We start from the raw sequence: 11,470 nt of genomic DNA, 5'->3' as shown, positions 1-11,470 counted from the left end.
CTGATCATTTTATTAAAGATGAAAGACTTTAGACAGTTTTTCAACTCTCAGTAATGCTACTGGTTGGATGGTTTAGTGCGATCCACAGATTGGGTCCCAGTGGAGAGCCAAGAAAATGATGAAACGTGACTAAAAAGAAAAAATAATAATAATAACGACAAACCAATGGGAAATAAACAATATTAGAGTGAAAATTAGGTGAGGTTGGAAAATTGTAATAAAGATAAATCAAAGTAACTTAGTTTCTCTGAGAAGACATGTTTGGTTGAGGGCGTCTTTCACACTTGGTTGGCACCATGCTAGTGTTAGAGAACGTCTACTGACAGATGAAGTGCTCGTACTGAGGGCTGTTGACATCCAACTGAAGTCACAAGACAAGCTTATGCAAGACTTCCTTTGCTTTTTTTCTTCTTTTCTTTAGATGGTGGTTTGCTCCACTCAAAAAAAGTCGTAATTTCCCCCCATTTAACCAACTTGCTGCTATTCATGGGCCTTGACTGTGTCACACTCATAATTTCCACCATCCTGCAACTGCATGAATTGACTCAAAGGTTCAGTTTTAAGGTTTTTGAAAAGAGTGTACAAATTACTACTGTAGCTATTTAGCAATTGTTTCTTAGCATTTTGTGCAGTTATATGTTGCAGTAATAATGGATGATTACTGTTGGTAACTGGTAACTGTTAGTCAGTCAGCCCGTAGTTGAAAGCAGAACCAAAGCGAGTGAAAATCAACTTAATTTAGTAAACTATTCACTTTACAAACTGTGACCTCTTGGGTGACAATTGTGCAACTTCAACTTTACCATCCCTGCAACCTCGTAATGTGGATGTTTTTGGTTTCTAAAACAGGACTGTTATCTCTGTGCCTGAGAATTGAGCTTTTACACACCATTTGTAAAATACTCGAGAAATGACCCCGAGGAGCTCCATTCTAGATTGCAAATGTGCAAATCACTCAGACAACACATTAAAGAATTTTCCCCATTTGTTTGGGTAGAGCAGATAATTATGTGGAGAATTCACAGCAGTCATGTGTTCTGCCTTTGGCATGCTCTAGTCAGACACCACCCCGCTTTCAGCGTGCAGAATGCATCGAGCTTTCTGTGTTCTGTGTCCTGCATTTGTTGGATTTGAGAAAAGAGCGCTTTGGGCAACTTCAGACTTGATTTGCATTCTTCAGAGTTCACATATCAAGTCATGTCAATTTTATTCATATAATGCATTTTATAACTATTAGTTGACCCCAAGTGTTTTCTAGGTCTCCAAAAAAAGAACAATTTCAGAATAAGTCAAAAATAAAAATAAATATACACCTAATAATAATAATATTAATAATAATAATACATTTTATTTATAGGCGCCTTTAAGACCCTCAAGGTCTCCTTACAATAACACAAGAACAATAGCAGCAATAAAATATAATAAACATGGCAAAATAAAATTTAGACATAGGGTTAAAAAAAACCCACAAACTCTAATAGTGGTGGAAAAACTGTTGAAATTGAAGAGCGACAAATGTTTGACTAAAATAAGCAGTTTTGAGGTTTTAGAGGTGACGTACAAGCGTCATTGATTGCACAGGTTGTTACATGGGCTGGCAGACTACTCTAGAGTCTGGGGGCAATAACAGCAAAGCCCTTTAGTTTCTCTGAGAGAAGTTATTGAGAGGAGGACCTATGTGACCTGGAGGGAAAAAATGAATTGTGAAAACAGCATTAGATATGTGGACATGTTTTTGTTGCACTCTTTTTATTGGTCATGACTTGCTCCCTCTGTTTTTACATCCCTCTGATTTGCCCTGAAAACTAATTACAGTAAATGTCAGCCAAGTGATGGGATTTGTGGTGATTCTTAGAACTTAAACTAGAAAGACTTCATTAAGGCTGTGAGAGTTTGACCGTGTTGTCACTGACATGTAATGATCTTCATTTTTTTATGTGTGCTTCTAGGTGGTCCTGAACTGGTGGGTTCAGAGGAGGTGGTCCAGCTAGATGAAGTGGAAGGCAGGGTGGTGAACCTGAGCTGTGAGGCTCTGGGCAATCCACTGCCAAGCATCTCCTGGAACATCACTGGCAGCCAGGTACTTAGTCTGCCTCACAGTGCAAACTTACTTCACAGTGGGAGATGACATTTGTCCTACAATGTTCATGTTCAGTCGAAGCTAGCTCGATTTGTTATGATTGTTTACATGTCACGATGATGCTAGCATTTATTACAGTATTCTCAAACAGCTTTAGTCCAGCTTTAGTTAGTGTGTTTGTGTGTCTCCACAGAGCTGGCATGAAGTGGATAAAAAAACACATAAGCACATGACTCACAGCGTGGTATCGGTCAAAGTCACCTCGGACATCACCGCTGAGTGCAACGTTTCCAGTGACAGGGGCTCTGGCGTCAAGATTTTCAAAATCAAAGCCAGTAAGAGCCTCTCTCTCACTTACACCAGAACACTATAACTATGACTTCATTTACATATATGTTTTCCCAATGCTAACCTTTGCTCCAGCATGCTAGTTTGGAAACTCTCGGTGCTAAAGAATTTTCTTTCATCTTTTAGCTCGTTTAATTCCAGCTTGCATTCCCATTTGACAGGACTGTTACACTCAGTGCCACAACTCTTGCACAATATTTGGCTCCTGGCTAATTAAGGGAGTTAAAAAGTACAGCTATGAAGAGGACAGAATTTTCTGACCTCTTCCAGGCAGCATCAGTGCTGAAACTTAAAACTTATTTTGCTTTTCAAGTCTAAATGAATGAACATCATTAGCTCGCCCTGGTTCTAACATTAAATCTTCAAATACATTTTCCATTTACTTACTAGCCGCCTGCTCTGTAATAACTGTGCAAAAGGAAAGATTGGAAACATGGTTTTTCCAGAAAACATTTATTTTTCTAAATCTAATCAGAAGTCATTTGCTCAGTATTCATAATGCTGATTCCTTTTATCCGTGCAGTTGGAGAAATGAAACATTTTGTAGAGGCACTGCTGGTGTGTTGATTATGCTTTGTGAATTCACATATGGAGAAAGCCCTCAAACATCTTCTTCATACTTTTTCTTAATCATTAGTAACGTCCCAGTGCACAACGTTAGTGTCTGATTTCGTTCGTATTTGCACATTGAAAATACACGACTTTCAAAAACAGGCTGGACTTTCAACATGAATATTATAATAAAAAACAATAAAATAAGCAATATAGAGAAAATGTGGTACAAATATATGTGGTGATGTTTGCGTGCATACATGTCTGCAAAGAAGAGTCTCAGGGTACCGTGAGATTATATAAAACAAGCAGATGACTTTTTAGTATTAAATAGATTAAATGCATTTTTCAGGCACTTTGAGGACACACCAAAAAATTGATTGTCACATTTTAACCAAACATCACTACTTCTCATGCACTATAATTGTAACTCAGCGTGGGTCTTTCTTATTTGATGAACTTATTGCAGCCCCCAAATCATTCAAGGTTTGGTGAACTTTCCTTCCTCCTCAGCTCAAGAAGCCCAGGCCTAACATGTCTTCTGTTTTTTTGGGGTTTTTATTTTTTTCAGAAGACCCGTTAGGCCAGAATGCATTCATGAGGTGAAGCTATTAACTCCTCCATCCATAAAAAATCAAAAAAACACACCTGCTTTAAATTTGACCAATCTCACCTTTAAAGTCATTTCTTGGGCAGAGCTTCCCAAATCCCTTCCTTCCCTCTTTAAAATCTCTCTCTGGAAGTTAAGTTTGAAGGACAAAGTTACAGGGACTCGAGTAGGGTGAATGATGACTGAAAATGGCTTAGAGTGGTGCACACCACTTGCTCAGGTACTTGCGGATGTTACATGACATTTGTGACACGGATGTTACACAAAGGCTTTATGATGACACCTCGTATCAGACTTAATTTGAATGAATGTCAGTGGTAATGATTGTTAAGAGGTTTAGACCACAGAAAATACATCACACCTTAATTTATCACATAAATGCAGTGATTCTTACCTATTTTGGCCTCTCAGAAAATTACACGTCTCCCTATGATTACTGATAAAAAGGTTCTCATGGATTCTTGGATATCATGGATATTTTCAAACATATCTTTGAAAAACCAAAGTATTTCTTTCTTTCTTTTTTTAACATCTCTTTAAGTCTTGTGATTGCTTGAAGGCTGCTGCATTAAACCTCAGATTTAGATCGAAGTAAAAGAAAAAAAAAAAGCACATTCAGTTGAATAAAACGAAAGAAGCCTGCAGCTACCGAGCTGAACTCAATAATTGGTAGCTATGTTTTAAACAATATCTGAAACTTTCCCTTGTTCCAGCTAATAAACTGATCTTTGTTTAAATGATCAAATATCTAACAAGTGAAAAATCCCTGCTCTGGTCCAAGGAGGAGACACAAATCCCTCGGGGTTTGTGTCGAGAAGGGCATCTGGCGTAAAAGTCTGCTAAATCAAATATGTGGAGCTACCCGCTGTGGCGACCCCTTGTGAATAAGGGCGCATGTTAAAGTAGCTTTTTGAACATCTTTGAGTGACTCATTATTGATTCTTTGAAAAGTGCTTTGCATGCTTCAGAAACTTGTGTTACACAGTGCAAGTAGATTTTTATAATAAATGAAAAGAATCCAGTTAAATCTGAGTGTCTGTTTGTGCTCTGCGGATGTTGGTAGACATGAACAGCTACCCGCTCTAAGTTTTGTTCTACTTGTTCACAGTTCCCAGGGTCACCACAACTGCTCCCTTCACTCCTGGTAAGATTATTGCCCTTCAGTCTCTTCTTGTTAAAGACGCCTATTTTTCTTTCATTCAGTTTCTATCAACTTGTGTCTCAGTTGTTACGCTTTTGACTTAAGTTTTGTGTGTGACAGTGAAGGGTTGGATGAGTCCATACATTATTTATCAATCCTTTTCAGTGACTCGATACGAGTCCTGTCTTTGGTTCGCTGGCAGATCTTTGGGATGGCCTGTGGGCACATTAAATATTCTGTTTGATATAGACTAAAAAATCGTAACACCAGCAAATTCAAGCACAGCAGAAGCTAGAATGGTACGTAGACCAAACACTCTGCCCTGGTACAAATACTATTTATTTATACCAGAATTTTTAAAACAAACAAAATAACTTATTAAACACTAAAAACAGACACTGTCTCACTTTTACTGACTTTTCCAGACACCCCTCTTGTTTTACAGCAGATTTTTACATACCTGGAAAATTTGCACTTATTTGTGGCGAGGGGCATTAAAGTAATTTTCTGACGTTATCTGAGCAGTCACTGTTAAATCTTCATTGGCCCTATGGGCCATACAAAGGAACCAAAACAACAGTAAAAAACCCAGTGTGTGCTCCATTTAGGGTAGAGTGCTCATAGGAAGTAAATTCTTGTTTACTTTTATTTACTGCGTTATCGGGAGCTGGAGATTGGCTGGACTCAAAATACTGCAGTTATGTGTATTTTTAGAGTGAATTAACACTATGCACCGTGTTTGGTGTGCTTCTCAATTTTTATATGGATTAAGGACACTCGTGGATATTTCAGTGGATGAAATGCAAAAAAATATCATGACCTTTGAATTCTGACTGTGAAGTGTGAAGTGTGTCCACGGGTATAAAAACACCTGAAGAAGTCCTCAAAACTAACTTCTTAGTAGTTCTCCCTTACATTGGATGGGTTTGGATGCATCTTTCTCTAGGAAAGCAGAATAGAAAGATAATAGTATCACTTTATTCTAATCCTTCTGCCCATGTCACCTCTTGTCCATGTCTTTGCACGCTGAGTGTCTCATTCACATTGTTTGTGTAAAGTTATGTTTCAGTGCCAAAGGTTATATATAGCCTCTCATCCCACGCACCTATGCAAAGGTTAAGAATTCTATTAAGCCACTTGGTTAAATTTGTAGTTTTTACGTTGTCGTAGATGTTGTTGTTGTCGTTGTCGTTGTTGTTTGGAGGTAAACGTGACACAAAGAGCTGTCATCTTTATTGCAATGAGTATATATTCAGAAGGCTTCGAGCAGTGCAGTCGAGGGAATTTATACAAACTACAAAATTTATTTGAGATTTAAACTGAGAAATTTGGAGTTAGATTTGGGAACACATGACTGTGGAAGTGTTTAATTGCTTTTTATTTTATTAAAAGAACAGAAAATGCAGATCATTTTATAACCACCTGGCCTTGTTGCTAGTTTTGTAGTCATAGAAGACCCGGACAATACAATGAACTGACACAGAGAGACTACACAGATATACCAGTGGCTGTATGATATGTAGCAAAAGGTTTTTTAAAGACTTTTGATTAAAAGGAAAGGATGTAAGCTTTTGTACTACATATTTATGCATCAGATAACGATTGTTGCTATTGTGAGTTACAAATACACTAAAATTAATAAGTAACAGGGCTGTGGGATGCCAGTGATGGCATGGTGCCTCTGTTTCTGATGCCTTCAGTGCCCACTGATTGGACTATGCCTGCCTTCACTTTTATTTCAGCTACTAAACCGGTGAAGTTTTATCACTGCATCACTATTCCATTAACAGGATTGGTTACAGACAGACCAGCATATAAACACCCCCAAAGTACTTAAAACAACATTTGTGATAGTTACCTCTACATGAGGTGTCTAAGACATTTTTTGATGATGGCATGCAACCAGGCAAGTCTTATGAGGTGAGAAAAAGCCATCAAGGAATGCTATTTCGGACTTGAAATGACATATTGAGTCAAAATACAATATTACCCTGGAAGAATTTGTTTTTCCTTTAAAATATTCGTATTATTTCCCACCAGTCTATTACTTCTTACAAATGCTGTTCCAGTAGACTTCGACGTGATAATACAGCTCCCCTACATTCTGGATGGATAATGCAATTCAAATGAAGTCAATTATTAGGGCTACGGGTCACAGATGCTGAGCAAAATAAATGATGATTATAAATGAATGAATAAAGGATTTTTTATACAGTCCTGCTGCACTGCAGCGTCCACTGCCAGTTAAATGATAGAGACAATATAATAGACATAATTTCACAGTCAGTTAATTATTTCTTACGCGTAAAGAGAAGAACTTTGTTAAATAAACTACTTTGTAGCAGAGCAGCAAGTAATGCAGTATGTAAATACACCCCATTATACTTCCTTATAGTTACAGGGTTTTGCAAGAGATGAGTTAAAGAGAAGAATAGTAGAAAACGCTGCCATTACAATAATGTTTACACTTTAAGTCCCTGGTAGAGCTTTAAAATTCACAACACCACACATGTGACACCGTCTTTCTGTTTCATATTCATGTTGTTAAAGTCTAAGCTGAACAAGCTCCTCCGGCGACTGCAGTGATGTTATGAAACAGGCACGAAAGCACTGAGTGATTTAAAGTAAACCATGTATCTTCAGTGAAGTGGGATTGTTATGTGCAGGTTGAACCAGTAAACAGAAACGTTATTGATAAAGTTAACTAGGTTAACCTGATTAACCTTTTAGATGAACCTATGATCAGTGTGTCCTCTGTCTGTGTTTTTGTGACGCAGAGGGCAGTGGGGTGATCATTGTAGTGATCATAGTGTGTCTGCTGCTGCTGGCCTTCCTTGGCAGTGTAATCTACTTCCTGCACAAGAAGGGAAAAATCCCCTGTGGACGCTCTGGCAAGCAGGAGATGTAAGTATTGTCTCTACTCATTCTGCTTAAAGGTGACCAATTGTGCTCATTCTTACACTTAAACTTTCTAACTTGCTGCCCATAGCAAACAAAATGTAAGGTGGAGCTTCTGTGCTCACGGGCATCACATGTCCCTGATATTAGTATATTAGCAACGTCTGCATCATAGAGATAAAAGAGTTGAAAAAACAGGCTGAAACAGGCTATCTAGAGCAGTCTGAAGCCTCCAGCTACTCTGTGAGGGCCAGATTTACTGAATAGGCCCTAAAGAGCATTGCCAGGTGTGGCTAGTTTTCTGGGTGATTTATAAAAGTTGTGCTGCTTTCTAACACCCAGGCGCAGTCAGTTTGTTTCTTTATCAATATAAAGCACAAAACATGCTTTTTCTGTGTTTAATATCAACTCAATTAAATTGCACATCGTAGATGTTTGTAAATCAGTTTGTGCACTTTATTTAAATATTTTTCTCCCTATATTTTGCATCTTGAAAAGGGAACTGACAGGGATACATTTGCAACAGGGTCACGGTCACGCAATCGTGCCACTACGCTGCCAACAATTTTTTTTACGCCTGCATCCAGTTTGCACTGTTCCAACGTGTTAGTAAATCTGGGCCTAAGATGTGTACACTATATATTTTTTATTATATATTTTTGGGTTTACACTCTCGCCATTTATCTAGCCATCCATCCATTTTTTCTTCCAAATGATTAAGTAACACTGCGATTTTGGCTCTCTAAAACACATGCATGCTAGGTTAAGCAGTGATTCTGAATTGGCTGTAAAGTGAAGTGCTTCAAGTGTAAAAAATAAAGGACTATTTGAGTCGTGTGTAAGATTAGTATGGTCTATAAAAGAAGGAAAAACGGAATTACTGAGTCTATGAAACCAGAGGTAAACTGTCTAAATTGGAATTTGCCATCATACCAAGCCCAGCACTGATGCCTGGGCCTTTAGCCATGACATACATGTCCCAACATCTCTTTCTGTCGTCAGCACCAAAGAGAAGACCACCAAAGATGAGATTGTTGTGGAGATGAAGACCAACACAAAGAATGAGGAAGCCGTCCTCCTAAAGGCTGTCAACGGAGACAAAAAGGGCCCTAATGACCAGGTAACTATTGTTGTGGATGAACAGTCACAATTTACGCTCAACTTCTATGTATAGCCAGTAATTTTGTGTGAACCATGACTGCAGTTTTCATTTCATCAAACACCAACAAAAAGTTTTGTAGTGACAGCATTTTTAAAATTCTGTGAAGATTTAACATAACTGCCAAGGCTGTGAGAGTTGAAAATTGTCTATATTGTGGTTAGTTTCACATGTTTGCTAGCTGTTCAGTTAAACTTAAATGTTTGATCCAAGTTAGACATTTGTGCCGTCGCATTCTGGGTAACATTCAGGGCTGCACTGAATGTGTGATAAATATAGAATAACAGTCATGTAGTGCATGCAGCTGGAAACAGGATTTATTCAGTGTGATCACTGGACTGAGAGGAGTATCTGAGAAGCTGACGCTCTCCTCTTTGTCTCCGGTGAAGCCCCTGTGAAGATGTGCAGCAGACAGCAAGATAAATGAAGCCGGCAGTGGGTGTGTGTTGGAACAGCAGAGGCAGGAGACGCTCCCACTGACCTGATACCTGCAGAGTAACACCACCTCACAGTCTGGACGTTCGACCCACCGTGCTTTGTTCACAGCAGTATTCAGATGATCGACACAGAACCGCAACCATACACGCACATTACACTCACACACACACACGCACACACATTAACACACACAGGTATGTACATAGAGATCTGTATTTTCTTTTGAGTGAATGTTTTCTTCCATTCATTAGTTCTTGTACTACTTCCTGAAACTGTGTTCAGCTCTTTGCTGTTGTTCAGTGTGTATGATGGCGTCTTACGTGCATCATGTTATTTTATTTTTTGTTTTTATCAAAGTGTATATATTATATATATTTTGTTATTTAAGGAATTTGGCACTCAGATTTTCATTTCATGGCAGCGTCTGGGTCTTGTGCATGTTGATCCGTGTTCATGGTTCCAGGTGATGTTTAAGGCAGGACGTGTTGTCAGAGACCAAATGATACAGTCATACTGAGAGGGTGTCAGTGTGTTTGACTTTAAGAAAAGGACGAGTAATTTCAGCCCGAATCGATGATCATCACCAGGTTAATCCCAACACTAATTTGAGCGTCAAAACGACACGACACACTGGCAGCTTCTTTGGAAACTGCTGTCAAGCTCGTGTACTGTTTGTAAATACATGTTTGTACAGACTTGCTAGTGGTGGCCTTGAACTATTACTGAAGGTGAAAAGGTCAAAGGTTAGAGATCTGCTGTGCCTATGTTTTTGAGAATGCATCATACACTGAATTTGTTTGTTTGCTGTTTGCTTTGTGTTTCCACTGAGAGCTAGTTGCCTGAAAAGGCGTCCCAGTGTTTTTGCATGTGTGAGTCCAGACAACACACATGCTGCAGATACTGTTTTCCAGTCTGGCTGCAGGCTCTGCACTTTTTCCCCCCCTCAGGCAGCCACACTTTTTGTTTTTGTAGACTTTGAGAAATTATATGCGAAGACCTGAGATTTGAACATTTAGTTTTCTGGTCAGTATTGTGCCAGACTGATTAAAACAATCTTGGCTTGGCATTACCATTAAACTATCACAAACCTTCAACAAAAATAAATTGCAGACATTAAGATTTCTGTTATGGACTGCCAAACTAAAGCAAGTGCTTTTTTTTCAAACCTTGAAATATCAGTCTACAGTTTGTCATTTTGGAGGAGAACGGCTTGAACAATCTTCAGCAAACCCAGAAGTCTGAAAACTAAACATTACTGATTTTCTGAACATATTTGGAAGACTCTTCTCACAGTGTTTAAAAAACAATATCCAGAAATGATGAGCTGCTTCTCCTCGACTCATTTGTACAATGTAAACAAGAGTTTATGCCTCCATTCTTCTGTACACAGCAACACGTTGATTTGTTTCTTGAAAAATATCTTCAAAGCTTTTTGAAACACCTTCAACGATTTATATTTCAGTAAGTGCTCAACTCTGTTACTCCCATGTAATTATAGTACATGAGGCAGAAACTGTGGCTAACCTTAAACACTCTGTACAAATGCAGTCCGGCTGCCTGATGAGGGAAAAGAGGCAAAAATATTGGTGCGCTCCTTTTTTTGGCCCAGTGTTGTGAATATTGCTCACTGTGTACATCATTGTGAAAAAGATACACTTTGTTGCTGAGAGCGCTACATTGCCCCGATGACTTGCAACATTAACAAAGTAGTGATGTGTTTTCTGTTATCTGCTTTTGGTTTGTGTCTTTTTTTGTTCCACTGAGCTGAAGTTGGAAGAAATATCCAGGTACAGGTTGTCCTCAGGCAATAACTGTCATTATGGTTTAGAAAAGCTGCACGAAGCCATAACGCCGACAGTGTCCTGTGTGCAGTGAAACATTTCTGATTCTTTGTTTTGTTGCTCTGGATTTTTTTCACTGGTGGGGAAAAAAAATGTTGTGTTCTTTCTTTTTCTCTACGTGTGTAAATTGAGTACTGTACATGTGATTCTTTGAGCTTGCATTTTTTTATATTTTTCGCAAGAAAATAAAGCCAAATAAAGTTTCATTTAAAGTTTTCATTTAAAGTGTTATTACTTTTGCAGAGGTATAAGGGAGCTCTGAAGTGAGAGCCCAGAGGCTAAATATGAACTCCAGCAAATGTGAGCTCAGTGTGTTAGTTCTGCACAGTCCCACAGTGAGAAGACAGGAAGGAGTGCAGCCTCCAAACCGCTGTCAGCACGAACTGGAAGTGACTCCAACAGT

The 11,470-nt window shown here is 38.7% G+C and overlaps 1 protein-coding gene across 2 annotated transcripts in view; it reads left to right on the top strand.

The window, feature by feature from the left end:
• Positions 1–11,279, top strand: part of mcama (melanoma cell adhesion molecule a) — a 61,382-nt gene extending 50,103 nt beyond the window's left edge. Inside the window, exons 11-16 of one of the 2 annotated variants that reach the window (XM_005916108.3) lie at positions 1,950–2,080; positions 2,274–2,415; positions 4,699–4,734; positions 7,509–7,635; positions 8,632–8,749; positions 9,178–11,279. In XM_005916108.3, the coding sequence (XP_005916170.1) occupies positions 1,950–2,080; positions 2,274–2,415; positions 4,699–4,734; positions 7,509–7,635; positions 8,632–8,749; positions 9,178–9,186 (563 nt within the window). In that variant the 3' untranslated portion in view covers positions 9,187–11,279. The remainder of the gene's footprint in view (positions 1–1,949; positions 2,081–2,273; positions 2,416–4,698; positions 4,735–7,508; positions 7,636–8,631; positions 8,750–9,177) is intronic. The other variant, XM_005916109.3, reaches the window with a different exon arrangement.
• The last annotated feature ends 191 nt before the right edge of the window (positions 11,280–11,470 follow it).

The sequence above is a fragment of the Haplochromis burtoni genome, unplaced genomic scaffold, assembly GCF_018398535.1.
Source record: "Haplochromis burtoni strain Fernald_Lab_line unplaced genomic scaffold, NCSU_Asbu1 Contig_17, whole genome shotgun sequence".
Lineage (NCBI taxonomy): Eukaryota > Metazoa > Chordata > Actinopteri > Cichliformes > Cichlidae > Haplochromis > Haplochromis burtoni.
Note: the sequence above shows the minus strand (reverse complement) of the source record. Positions and strands in the feature narration are given on the sequence as shown.